The sequence below is a fragment of the Camarhynchus parvulus genome, chromosome 1A (assembly GCF_901933205.1).
Source record: "Camarhynchus parvulus chromosome 1A, STF_HiC, whole genome shotgun sequence".
NCBI lineage: Eukaryota > Metazoa > Chordata > Aves > Passeriformes > Thraupidae > Camarhynchus > Camarhynchus parvulus.
The window spans coordinates 35641562-35666691 of record NC_044586.1 but is presented as its reverse complement, the minus strand read 5'-3'; the positions used below and the strand labels follow the sequence as shown (position 1 = coordinate 35666691).

The 25130-nt window shown below is 39.9% G+C and overlaps 1 protein-coding gene across 3 annotated transcripts in view; it reads right to left on the bottom strand.

Annotated features, from left to right (window-relative positions):
* Window positions 1–25130, bottom strand: part of PTPRB (protein tyrosine phosphatase receptor type B) — a 62736-nt gene that overhangs the window by 11332 nt on the left and 26274 nt on the right. For all 3 annotated transcript variants that reach the window (XM_030959965.1, XM_030959964.1, XM_030959967.1), the window contains 21 exons: window positions 23976–24245; window positions 21930–22190; window positions 19542–19808; window positions 17975–18238; window positions 16716–16979; window positions 15508–15771; window positions 14603–14866; window positions 13449–13718; window positions 12563–12826; window positions 11434–11697; window positions 10765–11046; window positions 9315–9593; window positions 7270–7419; window positions 5821–6064; window positions 4530–4636; window positions 3923–4022; window positions 2364–2447; window positions 2243–2260; window positions 2058–2139; window positions 1509–1599; window positions 290–366 (listed from right to left, as the gene is read on the bottom strand). In XM_030959965.1, coding sequence (XP_030815825.1) covers window positions 290–366; window positions 1509–1599; window positions 2058–2139; window positions 2243–2260; window positions 2364–2447; window positions 3923–4022; window positions 4530–4636; window positions 5821–6064; window positions 7270–7419; window positions 9315–9593; window positions 10765–11046; window positions 11434–11697; window positions 12563–12826; window positions 13449–13718; window positions 14603–14866; window positions 15508–15771; window positions 16716–16979; window positions 17975–18238; window positions 19542–19808; window positions 21930–22190; window positions 23976–24245 — 4166 coding nt within the window. The remainder of the gene's footprint in view (window positions 1–289; window positions 367–1508; window positions 1600–2057; window positions 2140–2242; window positions 2261–2363; window positions 2448–3922; window positions 4023–4529; window positions 4637–5820; window positions 6065–7269; window positions 7420–9314; window positions 9594–10764; window positions 11047–11433; window positions 11698–12562; window positions 12827–13448; window positions 13719–14602; window positions 14867–15507; window positions 15772–16715; window positions 16980–17974; window positions 18239–19541; window positions 19809–21929; window positions 22191–23975; window positions 24246–25130) is intronic.

Here is a 25130-nt window from a genome sequence, read left to right as displayed (position 1 = left end):
TCAGCGACCTTTAAAAATATGTCCTTGGCCAATTAGACTTGCTATCTTACATAAGTATAGCAATGCTAGAAAGTGTCCTTAAGTGCTGGGTAAATCACTCACAGTCAACTAATGGTAGTCAGCCACAGTCTTTCAGCACACCCACAAAATGAGTTCTTATTTTTGTAGCTCAAGTGAATCAAGGAAGGGGGAGGGGAGCCTTAACCATCCAGCTTTATATTCAGTTTTAGATGACAGAAAAATTACCACTGGAAGGAGGACTGTAAAACACCACCCTTGAGTCACTTACTGGTATGTAGCTTGCATTAATGTAGTCTGAGCAAGGGTCATCATCCACATTGGAAAGCTTCACTCTTGATGTATCATCTAGCAAGAAATTGATTACAAGAGGCTTAGGGCTAGGTCTTGATTTTCAATCCCTCTCAGCACTTACAGAAATGCATTTGTGAGAGGACTGCCAGCACTATTACAAGATTTTATATGAAGAGCTAATTTATAAGGAATAACTGCTGGTTTTACTGCCTCTTTAATCTGTGAGTGCTGTGGAGTGTTCCAGATACTAGGAGATAGATGGGTAAGAAGGATGCAGTAAATATACTGCCTTCCTCTGCTGAGCTGCATAGGATTTGTTATGACAACAAAAGGGCCAAAATAGCATCCTCCTTTGATCCTAACAGGAGTATGCTGTACTGGGAAGTAGTGCCCAGCTCTGCCCTTGAAAGAACAGTTGCACTTCAGTGGTATTCTGAGCTAATGCTGAGCAGGCCAAACATCTTCTGTAGGTGAAGGGCCCTCTGTACAGAAACATATAGTGCCTGAGCTGCCAAGACACTGATTCATGAGATAATGCCATGTTGGATCTCAGTCAGGTGTCATTGCTGGCATGAGCAGGCAGGACACAGGAGAGGCTGTGCTGCCAGCACATGCCACATCCATTAGTGGGGATGTGGAGCAGTTGAGTTATGTGGTGTTCCTCCTCAATGTTCTACCTCCAAAATGACAGGTAGGAGATTAAAGGGGGAAACTCACAACAACAGACAGGTCTTGCCTGAGAGGAACAGGGTTAACTTACACATCTTACCATGCAGAATCACACTAGCTCTATATTGTATAGTAGGTTTAGTGTACACTGAAGAACAAAGATTTGGCAAGGCTGTCAAAGAGCACTGAATGGATGATACCCCATATGTAAAAAACCCTACTGTTATTTCTACTATCCTTGTTATCAGCAGTGACTGAATGCCCCTAATAGCTGGAGCTTTTTCTCCCTGGACTGAATGCTAGTCATTACACCTCTAGTGTGAAATTAAATTACTGGTCTGTGTGAAGCCATTCAGGGCCGTGCATCATCTGCCTCCTAGCACAAAAACCTGAGCTGGCACAGATATTTCATCTTGGACAGAAAGGAGGGAAGGGATTGGCTGCACTCTTTTCCACTAGGCTTGCTGAAAAAAAAGTGAAAAATAGCTGGTGTGATGCAATATTACACAACCAAAGCTAAAACTCACAGGGCAATATATTATTGTATCGATTTTTCCCTCTGTTCTCTGGCAGAAGTGCTATGTCACATGTCTGGTTTCGACCCACATCTTTCAAGTCCTGCAAAAAAGGAATAGGAATAAAATGTGAGGTGAAAATAATTAAAGGACAAGGACAACACAAAGGGAATAATGTCCATCAGCTCTCAAAGGGCATGGACAGGAAACAGGTGCTTTTTTATATAAAAACCAACTGAAATTACATAGGTAATCATACTGTTTTAAAGCAAGTGCATGGCTGGCAGGTACCTTCCATACTTTATCACACAGATGTGCCATAAAAACAAATGCTCTTAATCTCAGCCAGACAAGTATCAGGCAGAGGCTGCCAACCAGAATATGCCAAATGAAGAGTTGGTTTCTGCACATGGACAAGTGGAGTTCAAATGAAATGCTCCATCTTTTTTGGATTTGTGTGAATATTACAAACAAATGCAGGCCTTTCTATTACATTAACCAGTTGATTCAGTCAGCCTGCCCCTTCACAAAGCAAGTCCTTTGCCTAGGTTAGGATCCCACCTCATACTCCTTGGACAGAAGGTAGTTGGAGTCTGCTTGAAGTTTGGTGAAGTGTGCTTCAAAGTGACTGACTTTGATCGGACTGAAATATTCAACAGGAGGAAGAAAATCACAGGATGAATCACAGTCATAAGTTATCTAGTTGGCTACCAAGAAGGTTTTAGGTATTAATTTTTTCTTTTTACCTGGAAGTTTTCCGGTACCTGGAAATTATTTCAAAAGAAAAAGAAACACTTCATCAGTAAGTGATCAGATGGCTCTGTTCAACCACAATGCTATGTCAAAAAATCAAACTTTTTACATTACCCTTTTTGCCCCAAGTTCAAATGGACTGACAGTGGCCTGTCTCTGCGAATGTTCAGTCTCGCTGTAGGTCTCTCATGGCCATTGCTGGAACAAAAAGGAAAGTATTCTGTTATATCATTAAGTTTTGAAACTGGTAAGAGTTGGCACTGACATAAGTGATACTTTCTTAAATTTCTTTTTTTCCAGTTTACCGTTTTCCAGTGTGTTTTGGTTTTTGGCTCTGATCCTGTGACATTGCTCTTAGCTCAGGCTCAGAGTTTTCTTGTATTTTAGCTTGGCAATAGTGATGTGGAATGTATGCATGGCACAGGTAGTAAGACATTTTTCTTGTTCTGAAACACTCACAGCCCAGTCCATCATTAAGGAGGGCGCCCTGTGCTAAGATGGACCCTAAATCAGTTGATTTTCTACATGTAAAGAAACACAGAGGTAGATTTTCAGAGCTGTAAAAGGTCTACAGCTTCCAGCACATCCACTCTGCAGACCAAGCCTGTAGCAGATATCCACATTCACGGCAGGAGTAAGTGGCATAACCACAGCTGCCTCTGGGAAAGCCACAGAAGTGGTACTTACTCCCCACAGCTAGTGTTGCCTTTCATCTTTTTGCAGCCATCTCCTCCTTCAAGACACCTCCCTTAGAGAACACTTTCTCTTTATGTCTGATGTGGGAAAACCATACCAGTATTACTGCCATCCTGCTGGGTATATAACTTACAACAAGAAACCACATTCTATAATGAAGTTTATCCATTTTGGCTAAAAGTTATGACTAGTCAGAAAATAGATTTTGTTTCAATCTGAAATTCTGGCAAATTCAAAACATATCAACTTAATTTTGTATCAGGAAAAGAACTGAATTTCAGACTTGCAGTGTTTCCCATGCACTGGAAATGTTGAGGTTTTTTTCTAATTTCAGAAACTAAAAGAATTTCACATTTCTCAGTCATGCAAAATAGTTTAAATGGATAAATATTTTTTCAGGCGACATACAGTATTTAATTTTTTAAAAATATGTAAGTTCGCTATTTAAGATTCATCTGTAATGTGAAACATACAACTATAACTGACAAAAAATGGGAAGCAAAGTTTGAGCTAATCTTTTGGACACTGAGGTAATGCCACATTTCAGTATTTTTGAATTGAAATGATAAAGTCTAAATGAACAGTTTCAAAAGCTTCCCATCTACAATGCAGATGCAATTAATCTGAAACACTTCATTTTTTGACAAAAGACATTTTTTTCCCAGAAGATAAAAGTTTGAATGATAAACCGTTTTTTATTCAGAACTATTCAGACTGCTACTGCAAACTAAAAGTCACAAGGATCCTCTATGACATAATTCTGACACCATTTGAATTAAGTATATATAGATTTCTTAATATGCAAGTCATTAGTTGTATACTTAGTGTGTACAGAATTTGGGGGACATAAATTTTATCTGTTGAACAGTTCAGTGCATCCATCCAATTTTTAGCTAAGCCTAATAAATTGTATTACTTAAATGAATATAATTTGACACAACTTCAATAACGGAGACTGACAAAGGGAGTCAGCTTACCCAACTTTTTGTCTGCAGACAAATAAAGCAGTAACAGCCACCAACATCACAATCAGAAACAAGCCAGCACTCACACCTTCAATAACTCCAAAAAGAGGCTCTAGAAACAAAACAGTGTATTTATATATCTTGAGGAAAGGATAAAAAGAATCAGAGAATCAATAACTTTCAGGGGATCTGTTATTATCAGCTGAAGAAAATGGGTAAATACAAGGAAATGTAAGGTATTTAAACACTTAGCTAAAACCTGGCCTTGATTTTCTGTCCTCATTTTTTCAAACCATTAAACAAAATTTTTCACTCCCAACCACAGTAAAAGAAAGCAAAAACTCCATTATATGGAGTGGTTCTCTTGCAGTTAGAAGCTTTCTTGGTGATAGCCTCACTGACCATTTTTCCTTTTCTCTACTTTCAGCAGTTCTGCCAAGCAGTCCTCTGAATTTTCCAGTAAAGGTAGACAAGCCAAGTCAGCTTCCTCTCAGAGTAGCCCTCAGGACATGCACAACAAGCTTTGTTCCACTCCTTACAAATAGCTCTAGATGCCAGAGTACTCTTGGGCACAATATATAATCACATGGCACAGTCACTGATAACACCTGAAACTAACCTGCCTCTGTAGTGATCGGTAAAGAGAAGAAGGTGTCTGCAAAGAGCGGTTTAGGAAGTTCCTTTGGGTCTTCACTGAAGAGCTGAGTAAAAGCTCGTATGCTGATTCTAAAAAATACAGTAAAAAAACATGGCTCATCACATGTTCAGAACCAACAGCAGAAAAGTAAAAACTCATTTGCCCCTTTGAGACAACGAAAACCTTTCCACTGACCACAGATAATTCTTAATATAGACACCTGAGTTAATCAGTCTTCTACCTAATTAATAATACTGATCCCTGAGTTAAATATGGGGGAGCCCAGCCAGTACAGGTGGAGGGCCCTGAGGTACCCTGGCAGAGGTAACAGCTCGGGCTCTGGCTGCAGGCACACACAGCCTGACCATGTCTAAAGGCAGGACTAGCAGAAGCTGCAGAGGAGAGAGGACTCAGAAATGCTTCTCAGGGGGGACACACTTTCACTTGATTGGGCATGACTGTGCTAATGGATAAATGTCATAGTCCTCTTACTTCTCATGGTAATGTGGGTATTTCCCAGACTGAAGTTTTGGGAAATGTGCCCTAATGAGAGATGCCTATAGTAGGCTAGCAATGTTTTAATGATGATGAAGAAGCTGAGAGGCATAATGGGCACTCCTCACTCCTTGGCATGTGCCTTCTATCCATGTGGCTTTTAAGGGAGCAGCTTGCAGGTCTCTTGGGACAGTATTCGCCTATGGGAGGGCAAATTTGCCTGGTGTCACTGAGCCACACTGGAGCTCATGTTTGGTCTCACAGCCAGTGTAATTGCTGAGGCTGGTCTTGGCAGTCATCCTCTTCTACACCCTACAGCTAACCTGGACCTAGCTCTGGAGCCTGAGAATGGTGCCACAGGATAGAATGGTCTCCAGGTTTTTCTAGCTTGTTCCAAAAGAACAAGTGGGGTAGTTCTGCCAGACTGAGTGAAGCATGCTTGCCTTTTTCTTGACTTAACTTAGCCAATCGTCTCCAGTCTTTCCAAAGAAATGTTGAGCAGCAATAGAAGAGCTTCCCATCAAGTTGATGTAAATAAATAAACCTATTCACTGCACAGAGTTTTGTGCATAATTAATCATATCATTCCCATGCTAGCGGATGACTGGTTCTTACCTATGGAACAGGGCCATGGATAAAGCTTTCATCAATTTGCAGTGAAACACTAAGAACATTGTACAACGCAGTCACTAATCTTCTGAAGCTCAAGTGGATCAGGCACCCAGATGACACCAAGCCTAATAATGTGACAGAGCACAACTACCAATATAAGTCCAACCTGTACGCAGTTCGAGGCTTTAGAGGTCCATCGCAGAATTTCTGGTGATCTGGATCACACTTTCCTCCCAGATTTTCCATTTCTCCTCCAAGCTTAATGTCAAAGCTTTTATAGTCACTGTCAGGGTTTTCAGCACAGCTACTGGCAAAATAATTTGTCTGGTAGATGCGTATAGAATCATTGTGTTTGTACTCCAGGTAGGAGGGTAACGGGTGCTGCTCATCGGGCTTTGGTCCTTCACTGCCTACGCCATGTGCAGAGAAAGACAGAAGGTTTAGATGCCACAGCCATTAATGTGATGAGGTTTATAGGCTCAAGCTTTTGACAGACACGTACTTATCCAATTTTCTATTTCTTGGAGGCTACCTCAAGAATACAAAGCTACAATGGTTAGGGTACCCTGTTTCTAGTACCAACATTTCTGCTATTTTTAGGCAGATTTCCTCACAAGCCCTCAGTGCAACTTTTGCTGCAATAGGCATGACAGGTCAAACGCTATGACTTTTTTCCTGTGCTGTTGGTTGGGAGTTTTTGTGATCCAGATTCCTGAATCCTACTACTAGCTATTTCAAAAAGAAGTAAAAAACCCCATAAACTGACAACTCTACTGAATATAGAGAAAAACTACAGTAGGAAATTGCAGGGGCCCCCTGAATGTAAATTCACAATACTGGAAGAGACTCAGATAGGCAAAGCTATGGCAATGAGTAGTCCTTCTCAAAGAGCTTTACAGTTTGCTCAAACATGACAACGCAGACAGTGGAAATATCATCTGGTTTTTTTTCCTAAGGGCTGATGGACAGAGAGATTAAGAAACTTTCATAAAGGTCACAAAATATGTCCTGGTATGCCAGTAAATGAAGCCACTTCTCAAAACAAGGTATAAATTGTTAAGACGTGTATCTGATGTGCCAGTCACACATCTCAACAATAGGTCAGCTGTAGAAAGGGAGGTTTACATGCATGTCACAAGGATCATTTCTGTTCTGCTTTATGCTGCATGCAAATTCATTTCCTTCAGTAAGCAAACATCACCTGGCAGACCTGTAGTTTCTCAGCATGATTTACTGAGATTCTCCAAAGAGCTTGCCTTTTAATGTTCACACCTAACATTTAAACTACCTTTCAAAATCTGTGCACAGCAAGGCACAGATCTGTGTTCATTGGCAATGGCAACTAACACAAGCCTTTGACTACAAAAATTGTCTGAACATACATGACAGTGTAATCTAGAGTACTGCTTCTGTCTGAACTCTGTAGTTGCTAGAGACTCTCTGAGAATAGGACTCTCTACATCCTCAGGCTAGGGAGGAAGTATAGATCCAAAACCTGTATGACACTCAGCCATTAGATGAGGAGAAACCCTGTTGCTGTGCAGTGATAAGGATGTACTTCCCCATGTATATTTTATTGGCTATGGAGAGAATAGCATTAAATCATGACACTTACCATCAGCCTCCCTCACAACCACAGTAAAGTACTTCACAGCTCCATTAGTATCACTAAACCAGCTGCAGTTAAAAGTAAAGTTGATGGAGGATTTGGTAATCAGCACCTCTTTTTTGTTCACTCGTACATCTGGAGGTGGCTGAGGAGGACCTGAGTAATTAAATAAATAGAAAATAAATACAAAATAGAGAAAAAGCATTACCTATGTACTTGCTGTGAGCTATACCTAATAAGGAAAATGCAATTTGTAATAAATCTTGGTTGCCTGGACCTAGTCTCTGATTCTACTCTCATTGCAATCAAGAGTCTTCACCTCCCACAGTGAAACTGCCAGAAGATGAAACAAGCCAGCAGTGTGTTCACCATAATAAGAGTGACACCTCCTCAGTATGAATTCCTGCAGAAGCACACATGGAAATGCATTAAAGTCATATCAAGCCTATGAAAACAAAAATTGTAGCTGCTGAAAACAACACAGGTTTAAGCCAAGCATTTGGAGGCCACTTAACATACTACAGACATTACCTATTTCAAGCATCTATATTTCTGCTTTCTTTTCCAGAGGAACAGCCAGGGTTAGCCAGAAAGAACACTCATCTACAGAGTACCATATTCTAGACTGACTGCAGAATCTCCATAGGAAGTGCTCTTTGTATGATACAAAACTATACTTTAAACATTGACACAGTAGAAGTAAATCGGAAAGTGAAGTTCACAGGGAAGAAAGTGCAGCAAAGGTGGGGATTTTAAGGATCTACATTGCTGATTCTTTTAAAAATCTGTAGAACTGAAACTGTATTGCACATATGGGAAACATATAAAAACTATAACCAGAAGACTAAATTTCAAAAGCTTTTAGAATGCAAAAAGAACCAAAAATTCACACAATTATATGTTTTTAGCTAGACCTCTTACATCTATGAAGTCTAGCTGCAATTTTTTTTTTGTTCCCTTGAGGTAGGGCCTCCAGTGTTAACCAGGGTCTGGGACAGCAGCAGTGTTCAAAACAAGTGACAATAAACAAACATGAACATAAACCAAATAAGAATAAACATGATCAGCAAACCTTCAAACAGGATTCAGTCTCACCTCTTGTGACATGAATAACTAGGTCTTACATTTGGATTTGTAGTATCCCTTGTGATAGAGGAAGGAGATTAAAAGGCAACTGAGGGGCAAAGGAGAAGGCAGTTTGGTGACTGAACTCTAACTTAGCTCAATAGCTCCCAAAGCAAACATAATTTTTATGATCTAGCATTTCACACAAACGTGGCTTTTAAAAAGCAGCTACAGAGGCGTCCCTGAATATAGGACACCTGTCTCTCCTCTCATTTTTGAGTTTAGCCCTGGAACAGTGCAGGCCTCTGCATTGTGCTGCGCCACTGAATCCTGATGTAGTGCAAAATCTGGGGCATCTCTAGGGTCAGCAGTGGCAGGCTGTTGACTGCAGTGATGCCTGGCAGTACAGAGGTACCAGCAGATGCTACTGATACATTCCACTCAGCAGTCTATGGGTAGAGAAACTGAAGAATCTATTTCAAAGCACATGCTATAGACATCTGGATCCTCCCTCAGGTAAAAGTCCTGCAGGTGATTTGGCCAGGTAGCACATCAGAAGAGTCTATAGATGCCAAAAGAGAATGTGGGACTACAATCCAATGTCCTTATTGATGGATATTTGTGCTGAGGATGGCGACCATCAATAAGGGGTACAGATGGCCAGATACAGAAAGTCAAGCAGCGAGCATGAAGACAACTGATGAAAACAAGGCACGTGATGATGAGGACAAAGTATTTATGTTTCTCAGGCTATATTTAATGAATGAGCCAAATAATTGGGTTTGGCAATGTAAGGAGAGGCAATATAATCAAAATCCTGCATGGTCTGTCACAACAGAGACCAAAGAATGGGTTCAGTTTACTTTGGCCACCACTCCACACACTGGCAATTGTGTGTAAAAAAACCTTTTACTGTCCAAGTAACACGAGCAATTGTTTATTGCTGCTCAGTGCCTGTCTTCAGGGCAACTCTGAATTGCACTTACGATCAATCATTGTGATGGTGCTGTCTTCAACCACTTCACTCGTCATGTCTGCAGAATGCACCTTGACGGACACCAGGTATCGCTTGTGGGGAACAAGGGTCATAATATTAAGTAGAGACTTGTCTTTTTCTATCCTTTTAGAAAATTCCACTTCACGGGTGTCCATCTTCTTGCACTCAACGCTATAGCCATCGAAGTCAGAATCGGGAGGAGTCCAGGAACATGCGATGGCAGTAGAGGTTTGGGGCCGACAGTGGAGGCTTTGTATCTTGTCTGGCTCTAGAGAAACGTTGAGAAGTCAAAACTCAGTGGGAAAAGGGACAGGTGTCATACACTCTCTGCTCACACTACAGCTCCTAGATTCTACATCAACCATCAGATCAGAACAGGAGGCTCGGAGTCAGAATTCCCAGTTATCTTGCAAATGTGTGTTGCCTGATTATTATATAATCATTTTAGCCATCTGAAATCAGATCTAGGGACATCCGCCCCATTAGCATTGTGAAGCTCCAGTAATTAATTGCGAAAACAAGGAAAATACTTCAATCCTACTTGATGAAGTCTTAACATGAACAGCAACACCACAAATAAATGGATTTCTAGAAAGTTGTTACAACTTATTTGGAGGCTTCATGTGGTCACTTATATCAGTAAATACTGATACTGTCATCTCATGACTGATCTGGTTTCCTGGGCAGCATGTGATGTGTCCATATTACTAAAACATAACATAGAAATATGCTTCATCCATGTGATATGGGAGCACCATTTATATAATGTAACCTGTAACAAAGACAGGATTTCAGTCTCAGATGGCAGGTATCTACATTTAAGTGATTAAGTACAGCTGAAATTTTAATTATTATGCTGTATTAAGGAGTATATAGCTTACTAAACATAGATGTCAATTTAGAGCTGAATCCCATCCCAAATAACATGAGGATTTGCCACTACTCAGTTATTTTTACAATTTCATGTCACTTTTTCAAATCAGCATTTTACTGAAGTTGCTAGAGACAGCTAGAGATGAAACAGATTTACAGACATGGGCAGAAATGCAGAGCAGTGAAACACTGATTCCAGTTTCAAATCTAGTACAACACAGTTTCTTTCATCCTTCCTGTCTTATCGTGCAGAAACATTACTATTTCAATACACTACCATCAGAGAAGTTTGATATTCAGCCTTATTTTACCCCTGAAACTGACTGATTCAGTCTCTGCAACCAAACAGCTTGACTCTGGATGTGAAGATTATAAATGTATATCCATTATCAGTCTTTAAACAGCTGACCTTGCACACAGCAAGAGCTTAGAATCTAGCTGAATTCATCACTGTCATTCATGAATTTATTAATGGAAATTACTGATTGCAGAAAGAATTGGTAATATTTTACAGTTTTGCCTCTTCTTCAGCTGAGTGTTAGGGTGCAAGGGAAATTTTTACTTACTTGTTCTCACAGTTGCAGACTGTGACTGGCTGTATGTCTTCCAGCTGTTGCCACTGACAGTTCTGACACTGAACTCATAGAGCCTCCCTGGTCGCAGGCCATAGATGATGCGTACTTTAGATTTGCTGCTGCTGTAGGGATTGAATACTGTGAGGGGATCCTTTGGAAGCCACTGCACCTCAAAATCATCATAGTCTGTCCAGTCTGGAGGACCCAGCCAAGTGATTGATAAAGAAGTGTTTGCAACATCAGTAAATGACACAGAGTTAGGAGGGCTGGGTGCTATGCAGAAAGGGGGGAAAAAAGAAGAGAAGAAAAAGATATTCTTAACAAATTTTTACACAAGACAAATGAAATGAAACATGGATTATTTTCTTCATGCACCACAAAGTAGTTTGCATTATCTCGTATACACAGCCAGTTACTGCACCTGTGCTGATGATGGTGACTTTCACAGTTGTGACATATTCCTAAGCCTTTGAAAGAAAAACAGTGCTGACTGCTTTTCTTTCACATTCCATTGTTTTAATGCTCTTAATGCTCTTAAGGTTATCCTTCATCTTTATACCTTCAATAACTCTTATAATAAATCCTCCCTTAGAACAAGTCTGTTGCATAGTTGTGAACTAATGAGTTCAAACAGATGGGACTAAAAAAAAAATCCCATACCTGTTCTTCCTTCAGCATTTGCTGTGTTGGTCAGCTCACCACTGTGAGTCACCACAACCAAAGTATACTTTCTGCCAGGAACGAGCCCCTGGAAATGCCACTCTTCCAGGTCTTTCATCTGCTCAGTTTCTTTCTGTGTTCCATTTGGGTTGTAAAGATTCAGCTCATAGAAGTCAACATCTCCTGCTGCTGGACCCCAAGTGAACCACAGACTGTCCGTCATGTTTTGGTTGGATGCCTTGAGACCAACAACTGGGGCTGGTACTGAAAAGAAGAAGGAATGAATATTACTTTATGTAGAACATCCTTTGGGTAAGAAGAAGCAAAAAGGTCAAGCAGACATTATATTTGTCCCGTAATGATAGTCATTTTATAAACTAGACAGCCAACACAGCTGGCTGAAAGGCATAAAACATATCTCAGTAGCTTCCTTTACTATTTTGAACTGCCACTGTTACCAAAAGAGGTTGCAATGTTTATAATGGATAGTTTTGCAAATATGAAGCAGCTTTTTCCTAGTCAGTATTTGGAAACACCCATTTCCGAGGTAGCTGAAAAATCACACCTACTTACAGACGTAGTCCCACAGACGGGTTCCTATATGGTGCCGCAGAGGAATAAAGAAAGGTTTCACAGAATGCCACAGCTGCTAGAGCTGCTTAGAAAACTCTGCTTCCCACATGTGGTTGAACAAACACAGAGCTGCAACCAGAGCTTCCCATGGGAAACAAGTTTTATTTCACTGGTAGACTGGCTATCCTATTAACCCTACTTGCTTTGTCTTTTTGCTTTTTCCACTCAGGCCAATATTGCTTTTAGGATGGGAGACAGCCATTTTCCTGCTTAGGGAGCATACACTGGCATGTCTTTCTTCTGACATGAGCTCCTGGGAACTGTTGTAGGGCTCTTTGCTTCATTTTTCCAGCTGTAACTACAACATTCAGAATTTATCTTTTTATGTATAATATAAATATTTATATATATATATAATGCTCTTTACATATTAGAGCCAATTTGGATACTTCTAATAGTTGCTCTAATCTAGTATGAGCATCAGACTCAGACCAGCTCACTGGTGTCCCCCATGAGCACCACACATGAGACAGATAATTTTCTTAGATGTCCTTGCCTGTTCTTCCATAGACAGATGACTCATTAGTGAGGTCTCCACTGTGTGTAACAATCACCATTCGATACATCCTGCCTTGACGCAGGTTCTGGAACGAACACTGCTGGAGCTGCTGCTCTCCTGAAATCCTGTCATGAAGGGACTTGTCTGGATTGTACAGAAAGATGTCATACGAATCAAGCTCCCCTTGAGAGGTGGTCCAGCTGAAGGACAGTCGGTCAGTGGTGTTCTCTGTGACTTTCAGATTTGTAACAGCTGCTGGAACTGAAAAGAGGGTAAGAGTAAATATCAGAGTCTAGGCACTAAGCTGAACCTTTAATAAACTCATGGCTGTAACACATTTCAATTAAGCCACAAGTAGCTAAGTAATATCAACAGCAACTGTCAGAAACAAGAGGAAAGCATTTATGAAATGCCATTGAGTCTCTCCAATACAGTATTTTTATTTCCCAGAAGGCCCGATTCTCTAGACCATGCTTACAGAGAACTGTCCATTAGCTTCTACAAGAAGCTATAAATCAGTAAAGACTGCAAGCAAGACTTGGCCTTGAGTTTAGAAGTGTGTATTCACATCAAATCCCACACTAAGAACCTTGAGACTGTGAATTAAAAACTTGATGACAATAAAGCATTCAGGTATATCCACAAAAGACAGAGGGAAGCATTCAGCATTTTGGTTTAATATCCTTATTATGAACCATGGTCACATTATTATGATAATAAAATTCAGATTCACATAAAAAGCATGTATTAGGAAAAATTATGCATAAACATCCAGAGTCTATACCTTACCAGAATCTTTGTAGAATCAAAATATACAGATGGTTCATGTATTTAATGATATCTGACTGAGGGAAGTATAAGTAAACCAAGATGTTCTAATTACCTGTTCGACCAACAGTTTCTGCACGCTTACTGAAGAGTCCACCACTAACTGTCAAAACTTGTATTTTATACTTCTTGCCAGCTAGTAAATCTTCAAATTTGTGTTGTTTGGCAGTAGCTGGCTCTGATTTGTTACTCAGGAGGATTCCTTGCTCATTCAAGAGCAGAATGTCATATCTTTCAGCTACACCAGGAGCTTTCTGCCAGGTTACTAACAAGGAATGACTGCTGTATGCATGATGGGCTAATAATTCCTGGACAGAGGCTGGAACTGGAAGCAACAATTAAAGGCAGGATATTACCAGGTGAAATACAGACCATTCAATACACAAATCTGAATAAAGTAATTAACAGAACATAACTCTATATATTTTCAGGTTCACTTGTGGGAAAAGAAATGTCTGTGCATATGTTTATGCAAACAACGAAATCCTAGACATAAATACAAACAGATGAAGTTACAGAGCATCATGGATATCTGAACCGGGAATGGAGAAGCAACAGATATATACAGACTATCATGAAAAGACGGAGAAGAAGAGTGAAATGAACTGACTGAAACAGTTAAGAAAGGAATATGAAAAATAAAGGAGTGGTAAATTGGTGCAAAATCGTAGCCCAGAATAGAAAATGTTAGCCAGCAGCTGCTGCACAAAAGTCAAGGCCATAGATAACAAATACAGGTGCTGTATAAATAAAGAGAGAGGATACATTAAAAACAAGGTATTGCATTGTTTTGTATGTTCTGACACCCTGGACACTGGGGCAATATGTTGTCTAACAAGCCTTGACCATGCAATAGGCTCTGCTAGTACACAATACTTGCCTACATGGAGTAGATGTATGTGTCAGATGGGTACAGGCATAGGAAATGAGAGGGATGGAACTGCATTCATCCTATGAAGGTAGACACTGGGCTGGACTAGAATTCCATGCACATTCACCCAGGTAAAGCTACTGAAATGACACATCTCACTGGTATTAACAGACCCCATGCCAACACCATCACTCATGCTTTCAGATAAAAACTTCCCATGAGTGTGAATGTCCCCATGCCCTATGGTACATTCATAAACATTATTAAACATTATCAAACAAGGGTCAGTCTCTGAGAAGATATAATGCAACTTTCTCATTGTCTCAAGAAAAACATACTTGTTCTCCCAAAAGCTGCTAAGGTGTTGTGCAAGGTGCCACTGTTAGATTGCACCACCACCCGGTACTGCTCCCCAGCTTCCAACTTGTGAAACATGTGCTCAGAGATGTGTTTGGAGACACTCTGAGAATCAAGTTGATGGTTTTGTTGAAATATAGTCACTGTGTAGGAATCAACATCTCCACCTCCAGGGGTCCAGCTCACTTTCAGACTGTTTGTCATGCCATTAGGTGACACATGAATGTTTCGGACCTTGCTTGGAACTGGAAAAAAACAGGGAACAAAAAGGCACCTGCTCACAAATTTCCTGTTTGACTCAGGCTTCCTAATTTCTACCTATTTTACGGCCACAAAAAAGTGATTCAAAAGAGAAAGATCATTTACAGGTACAAATAATGCCATTCATGGGTAAACACAAGTAAAGTTGTAAACATTTGTGTGGGACTATTAGAAACACAGTTCTATGTGTAATCTCCCTCTAGTCCATATGATGCCTTAAAATCACCTCAAAAAATGAAGGCTCTTTAGGTACCCTCAGTTAGTTACTAATTTCTCCAACATTATCTCAATCATCCACTTCAGGTAGGTAAACAGAGGTGTAAAATAAGTAAGTGATTTAACTAGAGACACTAAGCAAACAACTGGCATGCATGGGAATAGCAGAAACCTAAATGTTGACATCTCAATACAAATCAGATTGTCTGCCAACAATCAAGTGTTAGTAAATGCGACACTTTTTTATTAAGCATGGGTGTTGGCTAAGTACTAGTGTGATTTTCAATGAGATCTGCTGTCTCTGAGCCAGTGTTACATAAGCTTAAATATAATCATGGCTCACCCTTGATTTTGTGTGGTTCATTCTAGAAAAGCCTAAACACATTTTAAATACCACATTATTTCTTACTTGTCAGGCCTTCTATGAAAGTAGCCCGCTGTGCATCTCCACTGATGGTCAAAACAAGAATTTTGTATAGACGTCCTGGAGTCAGAGCTGTGAACCAATACTCCTCAATGGTGTTCCCAAGGAAAATGGGTGGGAAAATCTTCATATCATTGAAGAGGAGCTGAATCTCATACTTATCAACATCCCCTTCTGCCTTTGACCAAGTTACCTGCAGATCTTCTGTGCTTCTGTTACTAAGAGTCAGTTCCTTCACTGACTCTGGCACTGAAGAAGTGAGAAGAAAGATGGGAAACTTCTCAGTACTTACTAACAGATCACAGCAAAAAGCCAGCAGCTCTGAAGTCATGTTTCTGAGCTACAATTCTTCATGCAGTTCCCTCGAAAAGCAGTAGATTGCACTTATTTGGGTAGTTTACACCCCATCTAACACTGGAAGGTCCCATTTCAGAACAGATGTCCACAATTTATCAGCATAAAAATAACAAATAAATAATAATGGAGCCTGCAGGGAGTTCACCTAGACAACAAAAACTGAGTAAGATCTGCACGTACAACAAAGACAGAGAAAGGAGGCCTGAGCTAGTGCCAAGTCAAGGTAATCATCTGTGTGATGCAGCACCACAATCCAGTTTCCAACTTGTGCCAGACACAGGTGGGTTATTTTTCCCCCATGCTACATCTTTGTTAATAAATTGAATTTCTCAGCATGGCTTCTTAACTCACATACGGTGCTAGGTGAAAACTGCACCCAGATCCCTGCTGGCTCCCAGCTAGCCACCTTACCACTCTTGCCCCATGCTCTCCAATTCCAGTGCTTGGGGTAGTTTGAATAGACTGAGGTCTAGTCTATTTCTGTCCTATATATTTCCATGACCAGAAAAAACTGTTTAGTACATTCTGGCATAATTTAATGATACATACTAAGCTCATGTGGAAAACTGTACAACTGGGGTTTTTTTGGCATTTAATGTTTCAAGATTTGCTTTCCAATTCAACAGCACAGGTCTCTCACTTTTTGCTTGTCTGTAACTTAAACACTGGTAATAAACTAAATACTGCTTTCCTGTATTATTTGAAACAATACACATTCAAAGAGTCAGAGTCAACATTCTATGTTAAAAATCATATGAGATTTTTGTTCATGGGTATGGTAAATTAAAAAAAAATACTCTGGGTTGTCTCAGAATGCTTCCAGGGTGCTTACTTACTTGTTCTGCCATAGACTCTTTCACTCGTTTCATATTTCCCACTCCTTGTGCTGACTGTGACACTGTACTGCCTCCCTGGGACCAGACTGGTGAACACACATTCATTTTCATCCTTTGGGACACTTTTTGTTTGAATGAAATCATTGTTGTTCCTGATGGTCACTTCATAATTATCAAAATATCCAGATGCATGTAACCAGGACACCTTCAAGTAGTCACTTCTGGCTGAATTGCTGACAGTAAGTCCCTGGACACTTGAAGGGACTGAAAGAAAAAAAAAAAAAAGCAGAAACTTCCTGAAGTTACCGGAGTTGTGGCAGAGAGCTGTATTTGTGGTAGTCACCAGACTTTTGTGAGGAAGTTGCAAAAAAACAACAATGTGGATTTAAGTAATAAAGTAGTATCTGCACTTTTCAGGCTGCTTTACATCTTATGACAATAAAATGGTTTGCCTTTCTAATTTTTGGTCTTATGGAACTTGCTCCGTTTTTTTAAGACTAGTGAGTTCCACAGACAAACACTGATCCAAAATTTGGTTCTCATCCTTTTGTGGCTGTTCCTTGGATTTTCACTTAGATCATGAGAAGACTAAAATTGCACTAACTTGATACTCTTTGTTATTTTAATACCCTTTACAATCTTTCTATTGTTTTACTGGTTTACCAAGTGTAAAGACTAATTCTTTTCCATTTTTGAGAAAGTTTTAAAAGGTACTCCATCATTATTGCCATCTTTTTCTGAAATTTTTCTATTCCTGTTATACTATCCTTGAAAATTGCATGACCAAAACCACAGACGTGTTACATTACCAAAACCAATTGACATGGGTCTTACTCATGATGAGTGACACCTCACTAATATTTTACTAATTAGCCTATCCTTTTCTGTTTTTTCAGTGCCTGAGTAACTTTCTGAGGAGATGCTCTGCAGGATATACTTGAAGGGCCACGTAGAGGCATTAAGGGCAGGACAACACATTTGAACCAAAACTGACACATTATTTCTGTTGACTCATAAGGACTGACATTTCTTTCATTCATGCTAAAGTATTTTTGCATGAAACAAAGCAGCAGCAGCAGCATAAGAATAAAACTAAGTCTATAAAGCTGCAATTTTATGGCTTGACCCTCCAATCCCTAGTCACGCATCCCAGTTTGGTCAGATACTGAAAAATCATTGGTAATGGCCATTACCAACATTAGCCATTACCAATATAACAATGGTTACAGTGACTGTACTTGCCCAGAGCCTCTCTTTACCTGTTCGTTCCTGGCTGAGGGAATAGTTTTCATACTTTCCACTCTTGGTGGTTATCATCACATCATAAAGCGTCCCAGGAGTAAGGCTGCTGAAGGAGCATTCACTGAATGATCTGGAAATGGTGAGAGTCTGAACAATCTTGTCATCATGAGAGAGTGTTACCAAATAACTGTCTACATCTCCAGAAGCTGGCAGCCACGAAACACTGAGGTAGTCACTCCGACCCGAGTTATTTACTGTTACTCCAGTCACACTGGAAGGAACTGTGCAATAAAGAGGAAAAAACAAACAAAAAAATCATTTACTAGCCAATTCTTATTGTTGTGAGTATCCCTGTAATGCCATCCCCTGCAAAATAAGCAGTCTGGGACTCCTGAGAAGTTCTGCACTGACTGCCTCTCAGCAACATTCATCTCCTTTTTTAAATACAGTTAAAATTGTCCTTGGTGGCCTGATCCCAGCACTTCTAAAATCCTAGAAGCTGAGTTATCCTCTCAAATTGCCATTCCTCAGTAACGACAATAACTGGTGAGGCTGGTAAGAGGCCGAGGCCCACAGCTGAATGTTTCATTTCCAGTGGGTTCTCTGACGCCTAGTGGACAAAACATGAATACCACTTGTTTTTCAAGCCAGCAAGGCGAGCTCAAAGGCTCCGCATTGCCAGAACTATCATCACTCAGGCATAAAACTCAGTTTTTGCAGGCACAGAACTTAGACATAATGAACTTCCAAATTTTAACTGGACTCTGCTGGACTGAACTTACTTATCTCAGCAGAGGGGCTGGCCAACAGCTGTCAGAGTCAACCTCCCTCCCTACCATGGTTTTACAAAATACACTACTCTACTTTAAGCCTTTTAGTATTATTCTTCTCCATTTTTTTTTCAGGCTTGTTTTGACTTTTCACCTGAAAATAGTGGTTTTCAAGGAGAACATTGCAGAAAACTGCAGAATGCCTGGCCTTTGCCAAATTCACATCACGGGTAAAATTGCACTGTGTTGCCAAATTTTTTCTCTAAATATCCACAGAACTAGTATTACATTTCATGACTCTTTAAACCTAAAAAATTTGATGCAACAATAAATCTTCTTCTGTGAAGTACAGAAGGACCTCATAATAACTAATTAGCCCTGGTGGACATTCTTTGATGCTGGATTAAAGAAAAAGAATGAGTCGTGAGAAACTCAGACACAAATTCACCCTACCATCTTTAGGCAGGTTCTTGGCACACATAAGTAAGGAGCAATCATACTACACCACCACCACATAGCCAATGGAACAAGAAAGTCCCTTCCAAGGAGTGATTTGCCCAGTTGTTCATTACTCTCAGGGCATATTTTTGTCTTTGTTACAGAGTGATCCTGCTGTAGAGTTCCCAATGTAGTGAGAGCAGTTAGCTCTCTAAAGTTATATTTACACAAATCTGCACAGACAGCGTGCACATATGGAGCTGCATGGATGAAACTCCTGTTTTTCTGAATTCTCAGTGTAGTGGCTTAAACATAAGACCATTCTCTTAGATAAATTCAACTATCAAAAAGCATGCTGGAGTGTTTTCCTTTTTACCTGTTCTTTCCTCTGCAATTGTTTGCCTTGAAGATATCCCTCCACTGACAGTGGTGACAACAACTGAATAGAGTCCTCCAGGTTTCAGGGCATAGAAATGATATCTGTTAGTTTCACTGGGAACAGTTTCATTTTTAATGACAACATTCTCATGAATCAGTAGCACTTGGTATGAATCTACATCTCCCAGCGCTCTTGTCCAGTTGGTGAACAAGCTGTTGGTTGATCCCTGACTTGACACAGTCAGACCTGTCACTTGGGCTGGCACTGAAAAGGAAATGTCATACTGTTACTGAGGAGAAACAAAATAAAACAGAATCCCCCAAAGAACACAAGTTCAGTCACACTGAGGAAGTGCATCAAAAGAACATTCCAATTTGCAGCCAGACTCAACAGGACTAAAAATACTTTAACTGGGGACTGCTTCCTGTCTGGAATGTGGTCTATGGGAACTAACTAAGACACAGAAAGGTCTTTCAGCCTTTAGCACAACTTTTCTCAGACAGATGAAAATGATTCAAGATCAGGGAACTGAAAGAGATGACATTTTATAAATATCATTAAATAAAAGCCATCCATTTAGGAAATCATTCAGGGTTTTTGATGACTACTTCAAATATAGTCTGTGCCTTTAATTTTCCCTTTCCTCTCCCATTCCCAATCTTTAATTTCTAATAAATGGCAAACTTGTTTGAAGAATACCTCAGGCACAGTCATCTATGCTGTGTCAGACCCTTTAATTTTGAGGATAACGGAAATGCATGGTTATGGTTTAACTTTTTATGTAAGAAGATCTGCAGGATAGTAACTTTTATAGCATCAAAAGATGAATTGTTAAACAAACATAACATTTATCTAAGCATAAGCTCATGAACTTAGCAAGACCAAAAAGGATGAAGAAATAACAAAGGAATGTAATATGTAGCACAAATTTTACCCCAAATCCCCTTTTTTAATTTGGTTTGACAATATTTGGTCAAAGCAAGGAAATACAATTACTTCTAAAGATTTCTTTTTACATGACCAAGCACAACTGAAATAAAGAAGACTCTAACTTTATAAAATGTGAATGCACTCTTCCGCTCTTGTTTTTTATCAGCCTTTTTGCACACACAGTACTGGTTTAGTAATCATTAACAAAAGCTAGAAAGTTAGGCACAAAGTTGAAGAAAAAGCAAAGTTGACCAAAAACTTGATCAAAAATCCTTCCAGTTTTATAGTGTTCTCATAGTATAATTAGCTTCAACAAGACACTAAAATGCCATATTTCTGTGCTAAATGCTCATTTCAGCGCTCTTTGCAAGTAAGACCTACTTCTGTCATGTTTACAGCAATATTTTTAAGCCTAGTGAGTTGCCCTGCTGCAAGGAAGATTCAGAGGTTTGGAACGCTTATTAAAACCTGTGTTCTAGCTAAATAATGTTTGTTCTTTATAACTAAATTTGAATGTAATATTGACACACAATCAGTGCCCTGATGTGTTTTCAAGCATTGACTCATACTAGTGAAGTGGGACCTTTATGGCTGAATAGGTCCCCTAAAGGGGTATAAGTCAGATGGAAGTGAAATTCCAGCTATCTAATAACATAACAGAGAAATCAAAGTATAAGCTAAACATCTCAGGCCTTGGAAGGAGTTATAAAATTTAAGTAAGGACCACCATCAACCCTAGGAATGCTTTGATTCAAACACAAGCAGCTTATTTTTCCCTGTGCTGTGCAGGGCCAGAGCTACATTTTAAAACTTTGCTTGCACTGGAGAATATTTAAGTCAGTGCTTAAGCAGAGTAAAGCAACCTGTATGGTTTAAAACTTGCACATGTGCACAAAATCAGCACCCTGCATGGGGAGAATGGGACCTTCCTTGTGACACAGTCATCATCCTCAGTAACAAACACATATTCTGAAATCAGAAGAGCAAAAAGATTAGAAACACATCTTCAAGTTCACATATGTGACCTTGTGTCTGTCAACCTTGGAATGTTCCCCCTAAAGTAACATTTTCCTGTGTGGTGATGTTTCTCTTTTTCCCAGATGATGGATGCTTTGCATGAAGGAAGTGACCCTCCTGAAAATACACAATGGAAATGGTTCTTCTTATATGGAATCTTGTGCTAATGTAGATTGACTAGATATGACATAATATTTCAGGAAACTGTTTTGCCAGGAATTACACATCTATTTTCCAAAAATCTTAAATAAATATAGCAAGATAAGTGACAGTCAGAAATTAGAGACTCAGACATGTAACTTTTTTACTGAGGAAACAAACATGAGATCAAGACTTTTGAGATTTAGACACCGAGTTAATTAAGTTCACTGCAAAGCAAAAAAAAAATTGTTAGTGGTTGACAGAAGTAAAGATTAAAACAGTTTGACAAGATGATACCTGTTCTTCCTTCTACTGAAGTCCAGTTGCTTAAAGTCCCACTAATGGTAGTGATGATTGCTGTATACTTCCTTCCAGGTATCAAGTCAGTGAAAGTGAATTCCTTAGCTTCTTTTGCAAGTCCTTTTTTTACAATAGGGAGCTCACTGACTTCCAGGGAAACCACATAGCTGTCCCATTCTGCAACAGGGGTCATCCACATGACACTAAGCGAAGTTTCATTAGCATGCTTCACACGGAGCTGGAGAACAGGCTCTGGAGCTGGAAAAGATAGGACAACAAGAACAGAACTATGTGGTGAGCACACATGCCTTATCTCAAGCTGTTGTAGGAAATGTGTTCTGTAAGACAGAAATGTGACAGCAACAGAGTATCTGCAATCAAGAGGAGATTCTTGACCTTTTTCTAGGAAGCCATTGTTATAAATCTAGTATTTGTGCCTCTCTTCCAGTGAAGGACAGTTAGCAGCAGACTTCAGCAACACACTACACTGTAATGCTTAGGTTTAAACTTACACCAGGATATATATTTTAGTGCAAATGGAAGTGCAGGGAAGTCAGCGAAATTCCTCTTGAACTCTAGGTGCTGAACAGGGATATAAGATATTTGTACTATAAATCAGACCTACAACAATGTACTTCTAACAAACAAAGATGTAAATTATAGGGTCAGAGTGACATTGATTTTTCATTGATTTATACCTAAGTCAAGCTGAGAGACACTTCAAACCTAGAGGGGCATTAAAGAAAGAATCCGATCAGTGAATTTCTCTGTGTGCTCATGTGTGTCTGTGCCTGCATACCCAGCAAGCATGTCTTGCCCAATATAGTCCCTGATCTGATTTTGTCCCTGTCACATTGAAATACAACTCACTTTCCAAGTCTGTGGGTTAATGTAAGAGAAAACTAAGTCACAACAGGGCCTAATACCTGTACTTCATAACAGACACATTATGCACCTCACTGTAGGTCAAACACAGTCATGATACACCCACTGCTGGATATTATTAAATGGACCATGTTTTAATCACAGAATCATAGAATCACTTAGGTTGGAAAAGACCTCTAAAATCATTGGGTCCAACTATTAATCACTTAGCTGAGTCAATTAAAAGTAACACCATAAAGTTAAATTAGTTGCAACATATGTCAAGAAGATGAGACGGTATCTTTCTTTGATCAAGTTTGCTACAAGTCAGAGAAAGCTTCAGTTCTGTAGCTTCTACAGGTCTTTCTGTTGTGCAAAATTAACAAAATTAAGTTCTCGGGGAATGACAGGTAAGGGTATAGTAGAAAAGGCAGGCTCCAGGAAGGGTGAGGATAAAGTAGAATGGCACCCTCCTATCTGACATTTTTCTGTCAAGTTAGCCTTGAGCCTTGCCTGTTATTCCTACTCCAAGTCTTTCTTTCCTCTGAATTGCACTTATTCTGCATTCACTGAGCAGAAATTCTAACAATTATATAAGAATTATCTTTTAAGTTTGAAGCAAATCAGATGCGGCTTTGACTAACACACTGCAAAAGAATTCCACTCATGTCCCTACAGGGTATATCAGTTTCCTTTGGAAACAAAGGCTTGAACAGACTTACACATTTTCTTTATGGAGCACAAAAACAAGAACTGGGATGTTAAAGGACAGCCATACTAAGATACACTTTCACCATATGGCTAATATTCTTTACACAGACTGTCAAGGAAATATACTGATGAACAATACAGGAAGGCCTAGAGTGCTTTCTTTAAAACCTTTATAGGGTGCCCTACAATCAGCTACAAAATATAGCACTGAAATGAACATGTAATGTAACACCTGAATCATGACAGAATTGTGATATAGTTCCCATAGCTTTCACTAACAAAACATTTACTACAAAAGTAATCCTGAAAGTTTTCACAGAACTGCTAAAATGATCTCTGTAGTTTACAAAGGGAGCTCCTTTTTACTGTATTAATAATGAAATTAATTTGTGGATTCCCAAGTACTCTTCAATTGCTCACAGAGCTGAACACTTTGCATTCTCACAGTGCCTGGAGAAGCACGCTGACCTGTTCTTCCCGTGCAACTCGTCTTGCTCTGCAAATCGCCGCTCTCCACAATGACTTCCACGCCATACTCCCTGCCTGGGATGAGCCCTGCATCACGGATGAGGTACTCGGTGCTGTCCTTGCCGAGGGTGGTGTTGAGCACCAGGGCTGAGCGATTCCACAGGAGCAGGTGGTACCTCTCCCAGTCTCCCGCAGGGGGCACCCAGGTCACTCGCAGAGACCGCGGCCAGCCACTAGCACCGGCCTGCAGCTCCAAAACTTTCTGGGGAACTGGAGAAAGAGAAAGCGAAAAAGCAATTCTGAAGTGGAGTATTTCTGGTGAGATGTACATATATTGGCAAAACCTGTCTCACAGCACAGCTATTGTACGAGTGCGTGGACTAGCTAGAGCAATGTGAGCTATCTTGTTGCAAAGGTTGGCTTTCATTTTAAAGACAATTTTTACTCTTCCCCACAAAAACCACTCACTTATTTTCCTGCTGGTTTCTGACATCAGAAATGGGCAACCCGTCTTAGGGCACCCCTGTACACTTCTTGGATGCCCCTTGCAGTTTTCAGTCAGGTTCCCTGTTGTTTCCTGCACTTAAGCTCAGTTAGAAACTATCCATTTTTCACTGCTAACGCTCAAACTTCAATCTCTATCAGCCCAATTCTGGTACCAGCAGCAGAAATGCAAAGCCTAATGGCTTCTTTCACAGAAACAGCTTCTTCCACCTTGTATGCCCTAATTCCTCCCAACTGTAAAAGGCACTGAGGTTAAGACAGTGGTCTATTAAAGCATCCACTCCATCCTGTCCTGTACTTCAAGGATCCTGAATTTACAAGCATAACCTTCTCCTGCCTAACCATATGCTCCTGCAGGTCACACTGGACCACTGAGACTTTTCTGATTTTCATGGAATAATTAAATATTAGCCAGACCAAGCAGAGATTAGAAGACAGATGCAGATCCTTAGGACATGATACCTATAAGCTTCATATTAAGATACTCAGAGATCAGCACTGGAGCCCTGAGACTATCCACAAGTATTAGCTACATAACTACAAGGCTAGCATCTTGTTCTTATGTTTTATCTAGCTTAGTTAATATTTAATTGATCAGTAGGATCAATTAGTAGCAGAGGATTGAAACCTCTTTACCAGCATCACAAAATA